The sequence below is a fragment of the Anabrus simplex genome, chromosome 2 (assembly GCF_040414725.1).
Source record: "Anabrus simplex isolate iqAnaSimp1 chromosome 2, ASM4041472v1, whole genome shotgun sequence".
In the NCBI taxonomy this organism is placed as follows: domain Eukaryota; kingdom Metazoa; phylum Arthropoda; class Insecta; order Orthoptera; family Tettigoniidae; genus Anabrus; species Anabrus simplex.
In genome coordinates, this window is record NC_090266.1 from 1,184,809,876 (window position 1) to 1,184,834,942 (window position 25,067).

The 25,067-nt window shown below is 37.3% G+C and overlaps 1 protein-coding gene across 1 annotated transcript in view; it reads left to right on the forward strand.

Moving 5' to 3' along the window:
- Positions 1-25,067, forward strand: part of LOC136863394 (glyoxalase domain-containing protein 4) — a 97,875-nt gene that overhangs the window by 62,996 nt on the left and 9,812 nt on the right. Inside the window, exons 4-5 of the mRNA XM_067139803.2 lie at positions 4,236-4,391; positions 13,676-13,851. Of these exons, the coding sequence (XP_066995904.1) occupies positions 4,236-4,391; positions 13,676-13,851 (332 nt within the window). The remainder of the gene's footprint in view (positions 1-4,235; positions 4,392-13,675; positions 13,852-25,067) is intronic.

The following is a 25,067-nucleotide window of genomic DNA, read 5'->3' on the forward strand; positions in this document are numbered from 1 at the left end:
CTTGAGATATCTTTCTGTTAAGTTCTTAAGCCTGTTTGAGGGTATGTAATATCAAAATACTAAATTTTAATAGCATTGCTAATGCGTGTGGAAGATTTTGATTAATACATGATTAGCAAAAATAATTTAAGTAAAATGCATACATTTTGAGAATTAATTGAACAATTTCAATGAAATGTTGTATACATGTTAGTTTCTAAGTTTAAAGTCAGCTGTCAAAATTTCAGGAAGTTTGGTTCAGAAATATGGAAGTCTGGACAAAGTTGGAGCTATTGTTCAAGTCACCTGTACTTTGCATAACTTCCTTCTGGAATAGAACAAAGCAGTTTACATGTGTCTGAACAGCACAGATCAGGAAAATATAAATGAAGGAAGGCTGCAGCATGGAAACTGGAGGAACAGTCAGTCAATGGAAGGAACTGAGGGGCAAAGTGGAAACACAGCAGCTCAAATACCTCTGAACATAACAAATAATTTTAAAGGTTATTTTAGTAGAATAGGACAAGTGAAGTGGCAAGAACATTGGGTGAAGGCAGAACAAACACTTTTTTGATTTCACTATTTGCTGTCTTGTTCCATTTTTGTTAATTAGTCTGATAATATATGTAAATATAATAAAGTATTACTTAACAATTTGAATAGATCTAAATGACATGCAGCTGAGTAATGCAGGTGTTTGAACTCAGTAACCAAATCATTCCTACAATTACATATGGACTGAGCTCGATAGCTGCAGTCGCTTAATTGCGGCCAGTATCCAGTATTCGGGAGATAGTAGGTTCAAACCCCACTGTCGGCAGCCCTGAAAATGGTTTTCTGTGGTTTCCCATTTTCACACGAGGCAAATGCTGGGGCTGTACCTTAATTAAGGCCACGGCCGCTTCCTTCCCACTCCTAGCCCTTCCCTGTCCCATCGTCGCCGTAAGACCTATCTGTGTCGGTGCGACGTAAAGCAAAAAAAAAAAAAAAAAAAAAATTACATATGGCAATTGTTACTTCATCTCATCAGCACTACTAGCAAAGAGAGAGACCAGTATGATTAAGAAGCACCAACATTAAAATCCCCCTGCCTCTCTTCTCACATGAAACTGTTACAAGTGTTGCCTGCACTAAAAAGTCTGTTATTTTAATGAACAGTTTATACAATAGCAACCTTAGAACCAAGCATCAGTGATTTTGTTCTCTTATATAAACCCACGAACCTGCTACGCAGGCGTAGCAGGGGGAGAGGTGATACTCCCATGTGGCGCGTCCCAGGTGGCGGATAGGGGGGTCCTAACCGGCTTGCCGGCGGACTTGAGGGAAATAAAATACCTCTCGCGGACCAAACACACTACCCCCTGCGGGTGGGGGACGCACATGTAGAATACACCCGCGGTATCCCCTGCCTGTCGTAAGAGGCGACTAAAAGGGGCGACCAAGGGCTGACTGAATTAGAACCATGAAACTAATTTTGAATCGTACCATCGCGCGGGAAACACCATGGGTTGCCTGTACTTGCGAGTAGTACCACTGTATTAGGTATGAAATAAGTTTGTGATTAGTAGCAGCTGGAGGGGGTTCTCCTGTGGGTTTCCAGTACCCGTGCGTCGTACCCATGTGAGCAACACCGCGGGTCTGGGCGTTGCCTGTGAGTTGTACCACTGTATGAGCGACACCGTGGGTCTGCGTTGGCTGTGATTGGTACCCACTCTGTGAGGAACACCACAGGATGTGTGGTTAGTACACCTAGGTGAGGAACCTTATCGGTCTGCGTTGGCTATGAGTGGCGCCATTGTGTGAGAAACACCATAGGTCTGCGTTCCCTGTACGAAGTGCAAACCTTGTGAGTAGTACCTTCTTGTGTGGAACACCGTGAGTCTTCGCTGCTTTTGATTAGTACCCCGACATGACTAATACCATGGTTCTACTTTACTCGCGACATGTACCATTCTGTGGGGCCTTAAACATGGATTTTGCACCCCTTTAGACATCAAGCATCCTTGTGCTTTATGAGTGGTCCCTTGGTCAGTAATACTATTATTTTCGATCTTTTTTTTTTAAGTCTGATCCACTGTTTTTTTTGTTTGTTTGTTTGTTTGGTTGGTTGCTTTTTGTTGGGTTCATGTCCATCCAATCATTGTTCATGACAATTTTTATTTTATTTTGGTCAGTGGATGTATTTGACCTTTTTGTTATTTCATTTCGTACCATTAGGGGCCGATGACCTCGATGTTAGGCCCCTTTAAACAACAAGCATCATCATCATCATCTTATATAAACAATATTTCAGAAAGGTTTCTTTATTTACTTACTTTTCTAACTTGCTTCTTAATTTATTCTGCTTCACTTTTGTAGGATATTTATAATGATGATCATTAGAATGCAAGTTATTTATTTCATAAAATGATTAATATACTTCGTATTCAGTGCACTTACCAAGACTATAGACTCAGTAAATCCATCTTCACTGAGCTGTGACATGTCAAGGTTAGATTTGCTACTTCTTGGCATGATGTGGTCAGTAAGAAACAGCAGTCTGTCATACCACACAAATGATGGCCTGTATACATCATCGGAGCTCATTCCACTCTTCAGTTTGTTAACTTTATTCCTGAAATCGTAATGTCAATCCATTAAAACACATACAGTAGGCCTATCTATAATAGTTACTGCTGCTTAGAAAACATAGGCCTTTCTATGAATGGCTAGACCGAACTTGAGATAGATCATTCAAATAATTTATCACAGGCCAAGTACTAACTACAATAACGGAACAATCGTCTCCCAGATCGTAAAATAATAATAAAGTGAAGGAATAATACTGCACTAACCTTTCGGTGTTGAATTGTGTTTGTAGGCCATTGATCTTGGACTTCACTTCTGAAGAATCCGTGTTTGGCCGGACTTCACACAGTGCCCGCGCAATTTTTGCCTCCGCATCTCTCCTAGCATTCCTGTTATGATACAGTGGAGACTTAACTGCATATAAACACGTATGTTTCATATACTCTTCAATTAAAATTTCGACTGCTTCTTTCGTCCAGCCCGACATGTTTGTTTACAACTTGAGCTTCACAGACCCGCTACCAGATCGCTACTTCATCTCATACACTGCTGTGATTGGCTGTTGTATCAAATAATTTAATGAAAATAGGACATGCTCTATTTGACCATGATTTGACAAAATACTTTATCAAATCAGGTGTTCCGTAAAATTTGACCGTTAGCAACAGTCGCTCCTTATTGAACGAGTTGTTCAATAAATTTGGTGAAAAATTTGACCATGAGCAACGGGCATAAGATCATTTCTTCTGCACAGATCTAATAGTTGTTCTCGTTCTGGGTTCCTTTGTCCAAATCCATGTGGACCAATGATGTTCTCATACCCAAGTCTGTCCACCCCAACTATCGCATTTAGATCTCCAATAATAATAATAATAATAATAATAATAATAATAATAATAATAATAATATTTTCCTCATTAACTGTATCTTCCAGGTCTTGCTGAAATTTCTCTTTGTCTTCCTCACTGCAGCCTGTCTGTGGGGCACACACTTTTATGACGGTGTACTTAGTGTTCTCCAGTTTCATGAACATTTTAATGATTCTATCACTTTTGCAGATAACTTCATTTGTAGCATCAGTCCCTTCGTTAATTAAGAATCCAACACCATTTTTCGCTACCTTCTCCTGTCCACTCCAGTATAATTTATATCCTCTACGAAGTGTCTTCAAATCCCTTTCCATTTGGTCTCACTTAATCCCAATATTGATATTTTTCTTCTATCCATCATGTCTAGAAATTCTACCTTTCTTAATGATAGAATGTTCATAGCTCCGATTCAGTATTTGGGTCTCTTTTTTATTTGGGGTTTCCTTTCAGAACATTGTATATCAGCCTTACGGTCATCATACTTTACAATTGTCTGAGAGGACGTGTCAGTCCGGTCTATAATCTTCTTTCTGAGGCTCTTTTTCTTATTGAAAGTGACTGTACTCAATACTCTCCTGCTGACTTGCTAGGCCTATGCGTGTGTGTAATCTGATAAATTTCCTAGTAATTTATTGGGGGTTCAGTTTAATTTTTGTTTGATTTATTTCTTTGCATGTGTAATACAAACGGTTGTTATTAGAATTGCTTCATACATTGCGTATCTGATAAATCTTTTTTTTTTTTTAATTTATAAATCTTACCTTTCCCTTCCCTCTCTCTCTGTAAAGTGCTCTTCAAGCTGCTTCTTGTCTTTTGCAGATCCTGTCAAAAAAGTCACCCTTGCAAGTTCAAACCTTGCCAATACAATCGAATATTGGAATGGAATTCTTCAGCTGAAAATTTATGAGCAGACTGACACATCAGTACTTTTGGGTTTTGCTGATAATCAAGCCAAATTGGAATTCAGAGACATAGGTAAGTGAATTTCTCCAATTCAAAACAAGTAAACTCTTATTTCATTTGAGTTACCAGGGATACTTTTTTTTTTTTTTCTAGTGTCTTGTACTTCTTCTTTTTCAGTAGAGTGCTATTTTTTCACACTAAGTGCCCTATCTAGTCCGGTCCTGCGGTATAGGGGGCAACGCGTCCGCCTGTCACCCAGCGGCCCCAGGTTCGATTCCCGGTCGAGTCAGGGGTTTTTAATTCTAAATTATTAATATCCCTGGCCTGGGGACTGGGTGTTTGTCTCATCCTTGACGTTCCTTTCCTCACATTCAACACTCTACACTTCCGTAATTACACTTACACGCAGGTTCCTATCGTATGGTGGCAAAAGATCTGCAGAGGTCGATGCCATGAACAAATATCATTTTTTTTTTAATGTCCTATCTAACAAACAAATTAAAAGAATGTAGCATGAAGCTAATGTGGAAATGTTGGTCAATCACAACAGTGCTAGCAGAAGTCAGTGTGGTTACCTACATTGAGCCATTCTTATACTACTCATTGCATTGGCTACTGATCATATTCATTTAAATATTGTGAAATCTATAGCAGGAGAAAGAAGTTATTAATATTAATTTGATTGATTTTCAAATTTTAAAAATTTCTGGTGAGACAAGGAAGGTGTTCTGTTATGAAAAGTGGGCGAGCTATTTCGGTGCTGCCACGTTGCATAAAGGATTGGGATATTTGGACCGTACTACTTTGTAGCCTACCTAGTATAGCATTTTTCAGTTACCTGGTGTATACTGAAAATCTGATCCTGACAGCCCCTCTGTGGTCTGAAACCCCACTGGTTTTCATCCAGCTTCTCAACCACTGATCGCATCCTCCCTTCCAAAATGCCAGTGAATAATTTGCCTAATATACTAATCAATGAGATACCTCTATAGTTGTTGCAATCCTTCCAGTTCCCTTGCTTATAGATAGGTGCAGTTATGTACTGCTTTTAGCCAATCTGAAGGTACCTTACCAACACTCCATGCTAATCTTATTACTCTATGAAGCCATTTCATCCCTGCATTCCCACTATACTTAACCATTTCAGGTCTAATTTCATCTATTCCTGCTGCTTTATGACAATGGAATTTCCTTGCCACCTTTTCCACTTCAAGTGCAATTTCACCAACATAATTTCCCTCCTGCCCATGAGCTCGGTTGTTTGCGACACCACCAGGAAGATTTTCTTTTATGTTGAGAAGATTTTCAAAATATTCCCTCCATCTGTCCAGTTATTCCAGGGAATCTATTATGAGTTCACCTGGAATTACCAAAAACACTCTTAATTTCCTTTTTCTCTCCCTTCCTAAGATTTATTACTCTCCAGAAAAGTTTTGCTGCTTCTTGAATTAGCCTTTCTAGGTTATTACCAAAATCTTCCCAAGACTTCTTTTTGGATTCAACAACTATGTTTTGCTCTGTTTCTTTCATCTGCGTACAATTCCCTGTATGCATTAGCCCTTGTTTGGAGCCATTTCTGATAAGCCTTTAAGCCTTCTTTTTACTTTTACGCGCTGTTCTCACTTCATCATTCCACCAAGATGTTAGCTTTTTCCCATCTTCACACACAGTTGTTCCTAGGCATTGCCTTGCTTTTTCTACTACAGCATCCCTTTATGCCACCCATTCTCTTTTTATATCCTGAATCTACTTACTGTTCACTGTTTGGAACATCTCACTAACCATATCCATGTATTTATAATTTCCTCGTCCTGGAGATTTTCTGCCCTTGTTTGTTTACAGATAGATTTCACTTCGCACCCGCAACACCACAGGTGTGGGTAAAGCGATAGAAGAAGAAGATACTCACTTTAAAAATTCACCCGCTTTTTTATTCTTTTCACCCCCTTAAGTGGATTTTCCAAAAAGAGTGTGTTCATTTTTAAAGGAGATTCCAAGTACCAATTTTAAAGTCTGTAACATCTTAATTTTTTGAGGTATATGTATCCTTGTGTAAATAATTCAACTCCTTCCTCACTTCTTTTCACCTCCCCCCCCCCCCCCAAGTGGATTTTCTGAAAACGAATATTTGTGTTATTTTATTTTTAAAGGGGGATTCCAAATATCAGTTTTCATGTCTGTAACGTGTTAGGTTTTTGTGATTTATGGTAGATAATTTCGCTGCTGTAGAATCCTGGAGCTGACGTTGCCATGGTTACGGCAGTTCATTACTTTATCCGATTCCTGGAGCAGGGGTAGTGTGGTGCCAATATCTCCGTAACGGTTGGTTTTAGGGCCTTAAAACATAGTTTTTGGGCTCGTAGGGCTTACAGAGTTTTGTTCTTTGCGTCAAGGGGATTAAATTGAGCTTTGTCTCGTCCTTATACAACAAATTCGATATTTTGCCTATATTAGCCTATTATTTTCATATCAACCCCCCGTGCCCCCCACCTCGAATTGTTTTGAAAATAAAATACAGCCCATGTTACTCACTGGCAGTGTAGCTTTCTATAGGTGAAGTAATTTTTAAAATCGGTTCAGTAGTTTTTGAGTCTATTCGTTACAAATTTTTCCTCTTTATAATATTAGTATAGAGATGATAACACAATACCCTTATCCCTTTCTTCTAAGGGATCGAGTATGAAGTGAGACGAATCTTTGTAGCAAGTTTTTACGGCCGTATGCCCTTCCTGACGTCAGCCTCACCAGAGGAATTAATGAGATGTAACAAATGACGTGACATGAGTACCTAAAACGGACTTTTATATGTACCGTAGGCCTAAAAGTCGTGTTCACTATTTATTGTCGTTTTACGTTTTGAAATACTGCCTTCCGACGAAAATAGCCAGTATAACTTAATACATTCTAAGTTTGTTAAATAATTGTACTTATAGAATGTTTACACGTACAATTTATAGCTCTTTATACCCTAGAAGTCATGTGTTCGCTGCACAAAATTTTGAGGTTATCGCATATTGGACCCCGCTTTACCATTTTTGGCGGTAAAAGTGGGGGGAAAAGGGGTCTAAAACGCGAGTGAATATCGTATATTAGAGATGTTTCCAAAATTAATAAGACAGAAGGCAGTTTGGGTTTAGGAAAGGTTATTCCACTGTAGCTCAGCTTGTAGGATTTCAGCAAGACATAGCAGATATCCTGGATTCAGGAGGCCAAATGGACTATATTGCGATTGACCTATCTAAGGCATTTGATAGGATAGATCATGGAAGACTACTGGCAAAAATGAGTGCTATTGGACTAGAAAAAAGAGTGACTGAATGGGTGGCTATATTTCTAGAAAATGGAACTCAGAGAATTAGAGTAGGCAAAGCTTTACCTGACCCTGTAATAATTAAGAGGGGAATTCCTCAAGGCAGTATTATTGGACCTTTATGTTTTCTTATATATATCAATGATATATGTAACAAAGTGGAATCAGAGATAAGGCTGTTTGCAGATGATGTTATTCTGTACAGAGTAATAAATAAGTTACGTGATTGTGAGCGGCTGCAGGGTGACCTCGATAGTGTTGTGAGTGGACGGTGGGCAATGGTATGATGGTAAACGGGGTTAAAAGTCAGGTAGTAAGTTTCACAAATAGGAAAAGTCCTCTCAGTTTTAATTACTGCATTGATGGGGTGAAATTTCCTTTTGGGGATCATTGTAAGTACCTAGGTGTTAATATACGAAAAGACCTTCATTGGTGTAATCACATAAATATGATTGTTAATAAAGGGTACAGATCTCTGCACATGGTTATGAGGGTATTTAGGGGTTGTAGTAACGATGTAAAGGAGAGTGCATATAAGTCTCGGGTAAGACCCCAACTAGAGTATGGTTCCAGTGTATGGGACCCTCACCAGGATTACTTGATTCAAGAACTGGAAAAAATCCAAAGAAAAGCAGCTCGATTTGTTCTGGGTGATTTCCGACAAAAGAGTAGCGTTACAAAAATATTGCACAGTTTGGGCTGGGAAGATTTGGGAGAAAGGAGACGAGCTGCTCGATTTTAAGTGGCATGTTCCGAGCTGTCAGAGGAGAGATGGCGTGGGAGGACATCAGTAGAGGAATAAGTTTAAGTGGTGCCTTTAAAAGTAGGAAAGATCACAATATGAAGATAAAGTTGGAATTCAAGAGGACAAATTGGGGCAAATATTCTTTTATAGGAAGGGGAGTTAGGGATTGGAATAACTTACCAAGGGAAATGTTCAATAATTTTCCAATTTCTTTGCGATCATTTAAGAAAAGGCCATGAAAACAAGATAGGGAATCTGCCACCTGGGCAACTGCCCTAAATGCAAATCAGTAGTGATTGATTGATTGATTGAAATATCCCATCAAGAATTTGGCAGAGTTGTAGGCCGAGCACTCTCAATGCATCATGCCAAGAATATGTTGGGTCTTTGCGATACATTAGATATATTTTGGTATTTATACTCAGGTTACAAAAGAAATCAATACTCCGATGATATCAGAATCAAGTATAGATACAAACAGTATCGTTCGATACTGGCAGTATTGTGCAGGCAATTTTAAAACTAGAGATAAAATAACAGCAACAAATTAACAATAAAAAAAGAAAACATTATTCTACATGGATGCATTATGTAAACTTCACAAAACTGTAGCATGTAATAAAAATATAAATAAACTGGCTAGTCATTGACGGGCTGATAGTTGGTCACTCACTTCTGTTTCTACCAAACATTAACGTGTAAGTTGTCATTTTTAAGTCGGTGGTCATGAGACTAATTTAGTTAATAACTCGGAATTTGTTTCCAAAGTAGTCTTTTTACACTAAATTACTCCTCAATCCACCTGGGGCAAGAGCCCAGCCAAACAGCGCTCGGCCAGCGATTGCTCTGGAATGTGTGCATTGACATGAAAGGCATAATTTCCTGGAGAAGTCTCAGAGTTGCAAACAAAATGTATATTTTTTTTGTTGAAAAGTGAATTTTAAGTCACATGCTGGTCTTTATTTTGTGATAGGACTAGCTATTTGTCCATTATTTTTGGTTTTGTGCATAGAACAGCAGCAAGTTCAATAAATACACACATATTAATGGGCATAGTCTCTGCAGTGTGTACTTTAACTCACAAAAGCATAATTTTCTGGAGACGATTTGCTGTTACATGGAGTAACAGAGTGGAATTTCCAGAAAAAAAAAAAAGAGAGAAAATGAGAGCTATCTTCTAAACCAGGCAGAGCTATTGGGGCGAAATATGTGAAAAGAGAAATGGGAAAGAAATTAGGTGGTAGATAACTTTTTCTGTTCAACTACAGCAGAACCAGTGCTGGATGGGGTACTATCTTACGTCTCCAGTGCTTTCAAAGACATCAGACTTATCCTACAATATCCATCACTGCTACGTATGTTCTTCAAATTTAACACAGGTAGACTATTTCAAGTGCACCTGTACTTAGTCTTTTAGGCAGATGCTGAGATGTACATTCTGCTAAAAGGTCAAGGCATAGCTATGAGAATTTTAAGAACCAATTATTTTGTAAAGTATATGACAAATTATTTTAAATATTAAATGTCAAAAAAAAAAAAATTTTGGAAATTTCTAGGTATCATGTTTAGTCTCGCTTAGTGATTAGAGCCACTTGATATGTTTATGCTAAAAAAAAAAAAACCACACAAAATGAAGTAACATCTTTTTCCTTGCAAACTGTGGTATCTTTCCAGCCCCGTACGAAAAGAGAAAATGTCATTGATTTCTTTAAGACTGGCATTCTGTGAAGTAATTGTGATTTTACTGATTACTAGTTGAAAATGTAAATAATGTAAAAGAATCTCAGGCAACTCTAATTTGCCAATATTACTTTTATTTTGTACTTTTCCCATCATTCTGTACCAGATGAAGACAGTTTCAGACAGTATGACATGTTGGAATGGAGAGAAAGCATGTCAGTTCGTGTGACATCAGGCGAGAGCTGAGTAATGTAATGTTGCCTAGACAAACGGCGCAGTGAGTTTTTAACTGGAGGGGACAGTTAAATTATAATGCTCTTGATGACTCTCATGTGTGCTCCTAATATTAGTCTCTGAAGAGTTTGTGCAAATTCTAAAAAAACCTTTGTCTCAGTTTGATTCCAGGTTTCAAGATGTAGAAACATTTGCTACTACTTTTCAAATCTTTGCAACCCTGTATTCAGTGGATGTCAACAAGGTTCCTAGCAGGTACCAAATGGAACTATTAAATTTACAGTGTGACACTATATATATAAACACGAGGAAGACTTGGTTAATGTTTACAAGAATATTCTCTAAACCATATATCTGAGGTTATATGCTCTTGCTGCATGGATATTATGTATGTTCGGTTCAACATTGTGTGCAAACAATATTCTTTTCTGTTATGAAATTTGCCATGTCCAAATCCGAAAGTACCTTGTCGGATCACAACTTAACAAGCAGTCTTCGATTAAAAATTACCCAGACATTATGTCCTAACATTGATAAATTGGTTATGAAAAAGCAGAATGGAAATTGCTGAAAAATGTCTATGTAATTTTTATGTATGACTCTTCTAAATTGCAGAAATAATTGTTTTCTCCTTTTCAAGTTACATTTTCACAAAAAAATTTGTTATATATTTTCTTTTAACGTAGAGCCAAAATTTGTTTATAATCTCTGACCAGTCGTTTAATTCAGTCAGCATTAACATTACAATATTCAAGACCATGGCTGCTCGTGCTGAATTATGTTGGTTCAGCTCTGTGACACCCAGTCATTGCACATCTAAGTTCTTATTGCATACAGGAAGTGCCAACTGAGCTCGCATGCATCCGTCCTCCAACTTCGCGAAAACGCTTTGCTCCATGTCCTATCAGTGTGAAGTTCCCGAAAAAGTACAGCAAAAATACAGGTAGACGACGTGCATCTCAATTTGTAAGACCCCGATTTTGAGGGGCATCGACGATATAAATAACTGACTTGTACCAAAAACAACAATTAAAAGGTTACAAAAAATAAAGCCTTTCTTCCGCTTATCAAAAAATGTTGATCTACTATTGACACACTCCTATTTACAGAGATTCAGAGATCTGCATACATCTTTGCAAGTCGGCTTTCTTAATGGAGGGAAACATCATTTGAGAGTACAAACGTTCCCGTTTTCATTTTCATGACTACCTAACTCGATAGAATTCACTACCAAATTTCTATAAAATAATTTTCCGCCTCGTCAGTACTTTATACACTTTATTCTATTTAATTACCGTACATGTACATGTTTCGAGAGCCTCTGCTCTCTTCCTCAGCGGTGCCAAATACTAATTATCTTAGGACTATGGTTCATTGGTATCATATTTCAATTATATGCATTTTAAATTAGTTACAATATTACTCTTAAGTTTTTCTTTTGCCCATTTACATTGTCATTTGTCACATATTTTACCAGAAACAATATGTCCTCCTTCCCTCCTTGTTGCTACTTTGCTATTGGTTGCGCGATGATCTGCTCGTTGTTTCTAACCGTAAAATTCCTTAAATAAACAAATTCAGTTCGTCTTGTTGTCAGATTTTAACCTTGCTCTCAATATATATTTGTGCTAGTTTGAAAACAAACGTGTTCTACTCTCTGCTGTCAATGACCTTGTCATATTGTTTGGGTTCAGACAAACATCACATCATTTCAATTTGCGGATAAATTAAAGGAATGAAGAATTGGAAGAGAGTAAGAGGAGAAAATTTCTGATTCGTAAGAAGTATAGAAAATTAAAGCAGACGTTAAGAAGAGAAAAGAAATATTTTTAAAAAATGATGAACTTCATAAATGTAGTTTATTAATTTAATTTACAAAGTGGCTATTTATTATTTATTATTTTATAATTCAGGATAGAGATAGATTTTATAGAATTACTATTTTTCAGATATTAATAAGGACATAAATTAACATAGAGATTAATTTAATTAGATTTTATCATTTATGATTGGTAAAATTCTGGTAAAATATGTGACAAATGACAATGTAAATGGACAAAAGGAAAACTTAGAGTAATATTGTGACTAATTTAAAATGCATATATTTTAATATATAATTGAAATATGATACCAATGAACCATAGTCCTAAGATAATTAGTATTTGGCACCACTGAGGAAGAGAGCAGAGGCTCTCGAAACATGTACATGTACGGTAATTAAATAGAATAAAGTGTATAAAGTATTGACAAGGCGGAAAATTATTTTATAGAAATTTGTATATAAGTTAATACGGACCAAAATGGTGAAAATAGAATTCACTGCCATTACGAAGAAACATTTTCATGATTACTTGTAGGCCTAAGAACTCGCTCACTTGCTTCGTACGGGAGAGAAAGTTTTCGGACGTTGGATAGAATTATGCTGAAGTCCTGGCCATTTACACAAAAGATAGAGATACACCTCCAATCATAAAGTAGGCCTACTTTGTTCGAAAACTTAACATGAACAGTCAAAATCTTTTATGACTTATTTCTCCTGTAGTTATGCTATTTGGGCTTTCTTCTGAACAGAAGCATCACAACTATACTGTAGTATCTGAGAAAGTTGACATGTAAGAATTTTGAACCATATCAATATCCACAGTGTTAAAAGTTCTCTATTCACACTGATGTGTACAGTAGAGGGCGCTTTTTGCAAAACAGCTGAGATTTCAACATGCTCGCTCGCTGCAGCGATTCTCTCGCAGACGGTGGCGCTGGTCCTATCTCTAGTGTATTATTTACTGACTCTATGGTCTGAGTGACAGACACACACACACACACACACACACACACACACACACAAATAGGCCTGCTGTTCTGTAAGGCGTGCAGTTCATACAGAACCTTATGGGTGACTCTTAGCCACCTATCAGAAGAAAGCTGGAGTTAAGCGTGCTCTCTTGATGTTCTGTCGTTCACAGATCTAAACAGGGTTGCCAGATCACCAGTAACTGTATGGGTATCGATATCTGGCTCGATATCAACACTCGCTATGAAGGATGGGATCGCTAATCGTTCTATATTGTATCCTTCATTCTGGTGTTTCTGCAGCTCTGCAGATCGTATTATGGAGTCGCGCCTGTCCAAGACGTCAGTTGTGTTATTAACACTAGATTTGTTTCCTGTTTCTCTCAAATCGTTGCATCCCTCATGCCTCAAACCATTTCCTCCTCCTCTATGGCTACAAGAAAGCGGTGCAAAGTGCGGTGACATCACACAGCTGAACTCCTTTTTAGCGTGAGCATGTACAGCAAAGTGAGCCAACCTCACACCAGTGCTTCTTGTCTTCCACCTCTCTATATAATATAGTTTTTATTGATCAGGTTAAATTTTTTATGTTTTTAGGTGAACCAATAAACCGTGCAGAGGCATATGGTCGCATAGCCTTTTCTTGTCCATTTGACCAGCAGCCAATAATTGATGAGAAGATTAGAGCAGCTAACAAGAAGATATTGACACCTCTATTGGTTTTAGATACACCAGGGAAAGCATCTGTGCGGGTGATAATTCTAGCAGATCCAGTAAGTAAATTAAAAAAAAATTCTGGAAACACTGTACCTTTATTTTTATTTTTATTCTTTTTCTGCTAACCTGACGATAAAATTATATCATTGGAACTTGTGAAGCTGAGAAATCTTTGCTAAAATTGTTGATTCATAGAATGTAAGTCCTTTAAATAATCCTTTCTACTATTTAAATTTGACTATTCATTTTGATTTTGCTTGGTATGGGCTGATTCCAGAGAATAGTCCACCCAAGTAGGAAAATGTGAAGTTTAAAATAAAATTCAAAAATGTGTTTTTATGACAGATAAAACATGAAATTTTATTAATGTTACTGTATGTATTCACTTATTGATGTCTTTCAGTTTTTAATTGTGTGGTTAATTGAACCTTTATGTACAGTCTAAATTCATTTCATTCATTTCTCAATAGTTTTAGGAATTACTGTTTATTATGATGGAAAGGTACGAAAATAATTATAGTAAATGTTAATTCTAATGCTCTTTCTCTTCGCAGTAAAGAACTTATTTAGGTTATTAACAGTTTATATCGGGCGTAATAGGGCAACATTGTATGGAAGTGAAACATGGACGATAACTAGCTCAGAAAGAAAGAGAATAGAAGCTTTTGAAATGTGGTGTTACAGAAGAATGCTGAAGGTGAGATGGATAGATCAAATCACGAATGAAGAGATACTGAATCGAATTGGTGAGAGGAGATCGATTTGGCTAAATTTGACGAGAAGAAGAGATAGAATGATAGGACACATCTTGAGACACCCAGGACTTGTTCGGTTGGTTTTTGAAGGAAGTGTAGGTGGTAAGAACGGTAGGGGTAGACCAAGGTATGAATATGGCAAGCAGATTAGAGCAGATGTAGGATGCAATAGTTACGTAGAAATGAAAAGGTTAGCACAGGATAGGGTGGCATGGGAACTGCATCAAACCAGTCTATGGACTGATGACTCGCACACAATAAGGCAACAAATTTATTGATGCAGGCCATGTAAACACGCGACGAAAAAGTTATAAAGGTTTCTGTAGACGAAAAGTGCGTGGCTCAATTTGAATAAAATTTAGGTATGCAAAGCCATTACTGTACACCGTTTCAAGCTGCTATATCATTCGCTTAAAATTTCAAAAGGCTTCATACGAAGCTGATGGTAAAATACGCCGTGTGTTAATGACACACTCATGAGCAGGCGACCAGGGAGTTTCCCGTCGCTTGGAGCTGCGTATATAGAGGAATGCATTATGATGCAACACGCTGCCCATAGGATCCAGTTTCTGCATTACACTCACTTGTAAAGGAAATATTTTAGAACAGCAATCTGTGTTCAGACTGAGGTGATTTTTTTTAATAATGCCGCTTACTCACAAGAAACGTTGTAAACGGTATCGCGAGAAGAAAAAAGGACAATGAGGATTTTAAAAGAAAGAAAAGGGAAAGGCATGCAAGGAGAAGGAAGATGACGCCAATTACTTCCTCTTCTACAAGTCTTAGAAGCAGAATGAACAACATTTTTTTTTCATTTTATTATACCATATTTTGTATTTCTGATCAACCTTACATTCAAACTGCATTAAGCATTGAATGTTCAGTTTTTTAAAAGATTTTAGTTCATTTTACATTCACTGTTATTAGTGTTAAATGTGTTACAATTCATATAAACACTTCACTTTATTAAGTAGGCCACAGTCAGTATCTATAGTTATTATTATTATTATTATTATTATTATTATTATTATTATTATTATTATTATTATTATTATTATTATTATTGTTGTTGTTGTGAGGAAGGAAGCTTGTAGTTTTACGTGGCTGATAACTCGAGATCGTAAGCCACGAGACATCATTATTTACGCAAAATCCGAACCACCGGATGCGACTTTCACATTGAAAATCACACATGCCTTAACCAGAACTCGAACCCAGTCAGTCTTGATGGTTGCAAGCAGCTTGGCCGCTGCGTCATCACGCCCCTTCTTTGTTATTATTTACTGCAATATTAAATATACATTTTTATCTTTCAGTGATCGTATTTGATGCAGAGTTAAAGATTTACTAGCCCCTTGTGCCATATTGCCATAGCACTGATTCGTGTGTGTAATCCCGCGACGCTGTCAAGTAAACACGCGACGATCACTTTTAACTGTATTATGCAGACATTGCACAACTTACACATTTGGTTATTTTTATTTTTTTGCAAAATCTACCTTTGTCCTTCTTATAAAAAATATCTTAACATTACCAATAAACGTTACCACAATTCGCAGAATTTAGAATAAGTCTATTCCATGAAAAGACCGATTGCTACGTTTAAAATTTTATCCAATCGCATGCATTAGGTTTACAACAATGAAATTTGTGGAGGTTATTAAGTATCGTCTAGATGTTGTTATGCATAAATCTCGATGTATACAGATGGTAAGTTTCATACATGCGTTTGTAAAGAAATGTTCAAATGTAAACACGCGATGCCTGGAATTGGCCTAAGTTAGATTAATCAGTCTGTGAAGCTTTAGGCTGAAGTTCACAAGCTCACAATGTATTAAAGTGCTCCTGCAGATAACTCTTTCAGGGAATTTTATGTACTCACCTTCTTACCCTAAGTTAGCTTGTTTGAAACTGAGCAAAATGTCCATAATATGGAAGTCTACTTTTTTGTTTACCACTTCAATTTCTCCTTGAATGAAGGCCACAGATCATTATCTCTTCTGTATACTGACCCTATATTTTCATTAAAATCTTTGATGCATTTGGAATTTTGGTTTAGGTTCCTTAGTTACTAGTCCTGTTACTCATTATGTCATCGTTCATAGTGAACATTGTTACCTCTCGCTTCTCTTTCCACCTGAGAACCACAATTTTGGTGTGATTGAATTAAACTTCCCCTTTTTACTGAACATGGACATTTCCTTTTCATTTTGCTTAACCCTGTAAATTGCCAGCTTTGTTTTCTGTAGTGCCAGCGTATAAACCTGCAAATTGTAGCGTGTGGATTAAATGCTTAGTTATCTACAAATGTTATCAGAAAATGTTACATATATTAATTTTTAGAGTGGATTCTGTACTTTAATTATATGTAAGAAATAACTTTATTCAAGAAATGGAAAGACCTAACAATCACTTTGATTACTGAAAAACAAAATAAAATTTAAAACAGTTCAAAATTCAGCAACGCACTTCTCTCAGTTTAAAAAGCTAATATATCCAATTTGTTCTGCAATATTTTCAGTCACCCATAAAAATTTGGTTGCCATATTTGTGAAACCTGGCTTGCAACAGATAGGTCTTATGGTGCTGATGGGATAAGAAAGTGCTAGGAATGGGAAGGAGGGTCAGAACAGAATATGAGTGGACATGTTAAGCAGGAGGTTAGTTTTCACACTGAGTGGATTTCTTTCTCTTCTTCCCCCTCCTCCTCAGCATGTTCTTTCTCTTCATTCCTCTAGGTCTGTAATAGTGATCTAGTTATCCATCCATCTCCCCCCCACAAGGCAATTTTCACGTTTGCCAACATTGCATCCAGGACACTAGTGAGATGATCTTCCTTGATTCTCGGTGTATCCACACATTGCACACTGGTTTCTTGGTAGCTTAGCATAATAATGCTTGTTATTAACTGGTGATGGTGCGAGGGGGAACGGCTACTGCAGGTTCTAATGGGGGGGGGGGGGGGGGGGAGAGACAGAGAGAGAGAGATATTCAATTGTCTACAATGAAGTAGTTTTTCTAGATGTTGCCCAGGATCAGTGTTGTCACAGTAACCTGTGTATCAACCCTACCTTCGTATTGATTATAACAAATGATGTGGTTTGGTTTTGACATTTCCTTTCCTTTCCATTTCTCATTCTCACTGTAACACTGTCTGCATGAAATGCTGCACGCAAGTTGTAGACTGGTTTGCTGTGTTTCTTTTCTCTGAAAACATTCGTCATAACCTCTGTTTCTGAAAACCAGTGATTCTCCACCAACATTAGTGTTAGAAGTACTGAGCTGAGCAGGTAGGTCCTTTCAGTTCACACATATTGGTACTGTTCCAGTCAGCATGACACCAGCCTTGTGTAATTCTTCAGCCAGAGGTATTTTGGTGTTAAAAAATAATAATTAGTGTATAAGTGGTAACCTTTATTGAAAAGATAGCATTTTTCTACAATGTGCATTAGCACCATATGTGCCATCAGATCTGGATCACCTGATGCAAAGAATTTAGAACCAGTATATTTTTAGTGTGAATGACATAGCCTGATTTGCTTTTGCATAATTCATACCTCTTTATGCCAAACCTAGCATGCCTTTAGTTTGGCATGTACTGTATATAAGTAATTCCGTTCTTGATTGTAATGAGACTCATCCAGTGAAGCTAATCTTTTTGGCACAGGCAATTTCTTGTGCAATGGACACCCTGTAGGTGGGGGATGCAGACGATGAATACACCCACGGTATCCCGTGTCTGTTGTAAGAGATGACTAAAAGGGGCAACACCACGTGTGGGATGCAGATAAAAAATACACCCATGGTATCCCCTGCCTGTCATAAGAGGTGACAAAAAGGGGTGACCAAGGGATGATGGATTTAGAACCTTGAGACTACTTGAAATTTGTATCATTATGTGAGGAACATCATGGGTCGACATTACTTGCGATTAGTACCACCATGTGAGGAATATCATGGGTCTACGTTACCTAGAAGCAGTACCATTATGTGTGGAATACCACAAGTCTGGGCATTGTCTGCAATTAGTACAATCGTGTGCATCCCTCCATGGCGGGGCGGGGGAGTGGGCACTCGGCTGCACAGACTGGTGTCTAGCAAGAATACACTATGTGATCAAAAGTATCCAGACACCCCCAAACACACATGTTTTTCACCTTAGGTGCATTGTGCTGCCATCTACTGCCAGGTACTCCATAGCAGTGACCTCTGACCTCAGTAGTCATTCGACATCGTGAGAGAGCAGTATGGGACGGCCGCGTAACTCACAGACTTCGAACGTGGTCAGGTGAATGAGTGTCACTTGTGTCAGAAGTCTGTACGTGAGATTTCCACACTCCTAAACATCCCTAGGTCCACTGTTTCTGATGTGATAGTGAAGTGGAAACATGAAGGGACACCTACAGCACGAAAGCGTATAGGCCGACCTCGTCTGTTGACTGACAGAGACCGCCAACAGTTGAAGAGGTTCGTCAAGTGTAATAGGCAGGTATCTATCCAGACCATCACACAGGAATTCCAAACTGCATCAGGATCCACTCCAAGTACTATGACAGTTCGGCGGGAGGTGAGAAAACTTTGATATCATGGTCGAGCTGCTGCCACACATCACGCAGGTCAATGCCAAATGACGCCTCGCTTGGTGTAAGGAGCTGACTTCCTTCTTAGAGAGTAGGTACTGTCGATTGCAACTGTGAGCTCACTGCGTTAGCTTTACTGCACCTTGATTCAATTTCACTTGCTATACTACCATCCTCGAAGAACACACATCCTAAATACTTGAAATAATCTACCTGTTCCAGCTTTGTATCACCAATCTGACAGTCATTTCTCTTGGATTTCTTACCTACTGACAACAATTTAGTCTTGGAAAGGTTAATTTTCATACCATACTCATTGCACCTATTTTCAAGTTCCAAGATATTAGACTGCAGGTTTTCGGCACAATCTGCCATTAAGACCCAGTTGAATCCCTCCCTGTCACGTTACACCTTTCAGCAGATGATCCATGTAAACTACAAACAGCAAAGGTGAGAGATTACAGCCTTGTCTAATCCCTTTAAATACCCTGAACCAAGAACTCATTCTGCCATCAATTCTCACTGCAGCCTCATTGTCAACATAAATGACTTCGGTTGATTTTAATAATCCACCCTCAAAAATAAATGTTTTTTTAAAGTTAAGAATAATTTAATTATTTTGAATAAAAACGCTTACTATGTTTTTCTGTTCTATTTTTAAAATTAAACTCGTATTTCATATACTGCATTTTTGTTTTAATGGAAACCCAATGGCAATGAATTTCGTAAACTTGTTGTGTAGTGATCGACTAACCTTGACCGCACATGCTGGCTTCATTTGTCAAAGGGAATCCCTCGTGAGGTCTGATGCAATGTGATATGCACGATGCGATGCAGCATTCTACAGTTTAGTCACTGCTACGATTGCCAGTAAGGGACAGGTCATGTCGACATGACATAACGACATTTGCTCCAGAAAATATAAAGATATAATTTACTATGTATAATTTTGTAGGTACAAACTTTATTACAGTATTTTGCGGTTTCATTTTCTTTATAAAAAGTTTAAAACCCTTTTCTTCACTTTTAGCCTTTTCTAATAATGCTGAATCTCCCTTAATCGCACGTTATAACAACACTAGTATGAACTCTAACTCCACCACAGCACAACACAAATGGCCAGCTTTAACAATTCCTGCTAAAAGAACTTGAAAATGAAAAATGCAGTATTTCATTAATTGTTGCATTGACATAAACCAGATGCTTCTGCGTCTCGCTTCCGCGAGTCCCACGCTTGGTCTCGTAGCCACCGGTTCGCTCGCCTACTACACGTTCCAATCATAGTGCAGAATTGCTAGATGGATAATAATGAACTGAAGTAGAGGATCGGTAAATGCTAGTATAAATAGATCATTTTAACCTTGCCAGAAGTGAGTTGTTTAAATATGGGAGGAAAAAGGTCGTCCCATATGCTGTTGAAATCGGAACAGTACTTCGGACATTCAAATACAGAAAATCCCATACAATATAGGACACATGGCAGCCTTACTCACTGCCCTCAGCAAGTTTGAAGCACACCATTTATGTAGTACTGGTATATTAAGTGAAGTGTAAAGTGTTTGTGATTGGCGATAGAATGACAAAAGGAAAGTAAAGTGTATATGCTCGCTTGCAGCAATATGTTGCTGAATTTCATGTAATTTTTACAAGTAAGGACAAATTTCTATTGTGCAAATAATGTGGTAAACCTGTAAGTGTAGTACAGCGACCAGAAGTCTTGCAGAATTTAGCAGGGAATAAACATAAAACAGCCGCTTCACGTACTACCTCAAAGGTGATGCAGCTTCCTCTTCACGTACCCCAGTTTCAAAAAGTTCCAAATATTATGCAGATTTATGCAGAACTTTTACTTTTTGTGATATTTGTTTATATAAATTAACAAGTCCACAGCTTAGAAAATTTCATACAAAGTACACAAATTTTGAAATGCCTAATGTATCAACATTAAGAAAATTGTATTTCCCAGCATTTTGCAAAGAAATTCTAGGAAAGATCAGGGCAGAATGTGAAAATTTAAAAAATATTTAATATGGGTAAGCATGCATGAATCACCAGACTCTAGTTGTTGAAACGTGGGAAACATAATGAACATAATGAAAATAATGAAACAGTTTCCAAGAGGCCTTTGCTATTAATGTGTAGAGAAATATGAGCATCGAATCATGTAACAATGGCTCGCTTATTCAATGAATGTCTGCAGTTATTATGATCAAATGGGGTTAAATTTCATGATTTACTATTAATTATGGATGCTCCTCTGCATATGAAGAAGGCAGCAGGTGGCCTTCCTGCGAGCTTCCAAAACAAGTGATATACGTAAGTTGCGTAGTGCATGGTTTACACAGGGTATGTGAGCAGATATGTACTTTGTATCCTAAAGTTGACAGGTTGAATTCAAACAGAAAAAGATTTTCTGAAAACTCCAGCAAGAACTGATTTGTTCCGAGCAAAAAATCCAGAACTTGCACTTCCACCTCAACCCATTGTTACTCGTTGTGGGACGTGGTAGAAGCAGTAGTGTATTATGCAAATAATTTTGAAAATTTTAAGTCTAGGATAGATGAACTAAATAGGGATGATGCTTCATCAATCAAAATTCTTCAGGACTTTCTTAAAGACAGTACATTAAAAAATGAATTATGTTCTATATCTGCAAATTTGAGATTTTGTCTTCCTGCATAAAGAAATTAGGAACATCAACCAGCTTGTTAAATGACACATTTAATGAGGTACATGACATTGAGGAAAAACTTTACAGAGAAAATGTAATGTGTCCTATTATTATTTATAAATTTCATTTTCCGTATTGATAGATTCAATGTATAGACAAGAACTGTGTTTTTCACCAATCAATACTTAATTTATTGTAAATTACACTAGTACCGGTTTTGGCCCTTAATGGCCATCATCAGCTGGTACATGATTAGTTTCCAGCCATTAGACAAAATCACAAGTTGTTATTGTGTTAGACATCCGGATGTCTAATGGGGGATGGAAATGCAATATACAGTAGCATGAAGTTAATATCTGTGGTCAAAGGTAAAAAGGGACCCAAACACAACTGGGGTAATGCATCATCCTACCAGAATATTATAACTACCGCCACCGAAACAGAACTTGCTTTACAAAGGATTCCATATGATATACGAGACGAAGTTAGATATGAAATCAGTAGAAAGATCCCGCAATACATCAATAATATTCACAATAATAACTTAAACATGAATACCACCAATAGATCGAACTTAAACAAACTCAAAAATAAAATAAAACAGAACAATCTACTAATAACGAAGGCCGACAAAGGCAACACTACGGTTATTATGGATAAAAATGAATACATAACAAAGACTAAAAAATGTTTCCAAGACAACACTTTCTATTAAACGCCAAGATCCAACCAATAACATACAAAGGAATTTAAAAAATTTACTCAAAAACATATAATTTTTTTCTCACCGAAACTGAATCTGCTAAACTTATAACAATGAACCTCCAATTACCATCCGCGAAAGCCTACCCTAAAATACACAAAGAAAATGTACACATGAGACCAATTATAAACTACAGAACTTATAAATTATCGCAATTCATCCAAAAATTTTTAAAAAAAGCATTCATTTTTAGCAAACAAAACAATACAGAACTCAATAGAATTTTGCAACAGAACCAAAGAACTGAAGATCGAACAACACCATACCCTTGCTTCATTTGACACAGCTGAGTCAACAATAGACACAATCGTAAGAACGGGACCGTTAAATTTGAGAAGGTCAGGCCGTTTCAAGAGGAAAACTACTTAATAAGTAAGTTTAAAAGTTTTCTTCACACTTACTTTTTACTTATTAACCCAAGTTTCTCATACAACCACATTTTTTACATTACAGATTTGAACTTCTGGGCGAACCAAGCACGCCTTTACCGCCTCGGCCAGGCAGCCCCTTCTCTGTTAGTACTGTTTTTGACAAATTTATAACGGGAGGGTGTAATTCTTCAATCAAGTTGTTTAAATGGTTATGATTTTTTGTTTCTCTTTTTGTACTCAGGTTTTTCGTCGCAATAGCCTTAAGTGTATTGAGCTTCTTGTCTAATATGAGCTGTTTTTGAGCCAACTCTTCAAACAATTTACTATTAACCTCGTCAAGGAAGATGTTCCATTGAGCTGACTTGAGGTGACTTTGACTTTGTAGTACTAACAGAGCAGGACAACAAGATACTAGAAAAAGGTCCGAAACACAATTGGCCGAATATGAACATAATCAATGCCACTATCAAATTATCGAATCAGAAGCAGCTGTTATTAAAATCCCCCCAGAAATACAAGATAAGGTCAGATTTGATATTAGGAGAAAACTGAATAAAATCCATGCATCAAAAAGAAAACCATTACTTAACAATAACAATAGAAACCAAGAATATTCCGTAGAACGGGAACAGGTAATTAACCTCACAAAGGAAATTAAAGATATGAACCTTATGGTCACTAGGGCAGATTAAGGGAACACGACGGTAATAATGGATAAAACTGATTACATTGAAAAACTGAAGAATTTTTCAAGAATAGCTCTTTTTCGGTGATTAAAAAAGATCCAACCCAACAATTACAACATCTCCTGAAAGCAACCGTAAAAAATGTCATTTTTGTTCACAGAACAAGAGAAGACTAAACTAATAACAATGAACCCAGGACTACCAGTAGCGAAAGCTTTACCCAAGATCCATAAGATCGGCGTCCCCATATGCCCCATCATAAATTATAGGCCAAGTCGATTATATAGGCTAACACAATTCACCCAGAAATTTCTAAAAAAGAACTAGAATGTTCTGTCAAATAAGTCTGTGAAAAATACCATTGAGTTAGTTAAAAAAACTAGATGACTTTGAAATGCATTCTTTCGACATATCATATGTATCCGAGCCTCAATACTAAGAAACTTTTTCCGATAATCCAAAACCATCTAAATAAATATAGCAACCTCAGTAAACTCGAGATGCAAGATTTCATGGAAATTTTGAAACTAGTAGTTAAGAATAATTTCTTCAGTTTCAATAATTGCTTCGGATGGATTTTCTCAAAACAGTGTTCAGACTTAAGTTATTGCACCAATCGCCTCAATTGAATGTGTAATAGATCTTGATTCCCTTGCTATTGTAAGCAGTGTAGTCCTAAATAAAGCCAGGTTCAACATCTCAAAGCTTTTGTTTTCAAAGCATTGAAATATAGTAGGGATGTACTGCTTCAATCATAAACGACACTTAAATGCGACAGTGCTCTCTTCAGTATATAAACATCTGAATAGAGTATTGAAGGTCATGCTGACATAAGCAGTGAAGAATTTTAAATTGCAGAATTGTTGACGACGATTGTTGCTTGAAGGGGCGTAACATGTAGCTCATTGGCTCAGTTGTACAATTTATTATTCCTGTATTCGGAGGAAAATTGAAGCATGAGACATACCTATATCTTAAGATAATTTATGAAAAAACTAGCAAAATACCAGTGCTTCGCTACGGTATTATACTGAAATTTATAATTGAATGCTTAACGTTTTATATATAATCCTCCGAAATTCGCAATCTGACTTGTTTTCTGAGAGATTACGGCAAAGTTCCTCACATTTTTCAATCTTTCCTTCCAGCAATCTATTTCATACTTCCCGGGCTAGGTCCAGGTATTGCACGCGGTCAGTTGGGTCCCTAACTCTTTGCCATCTTTTCCTATAAGCATTTTTAGTATGGATCAAATCCTGAAGGCGATCCGGCGTGGTGTCGTCTTGGGTGCCTTGGCGGTACTGAACCCCCGGCTGGACTGCTTTCATAGTCATTACCAGGCCAGGACCAGTTTCCTACGCGGTCCACACAATTTGACGACGGTCCAGAACATTATTATTATTATTATTATATGTTCTGGACCCCACAGCAAGATGCAAGACCGCT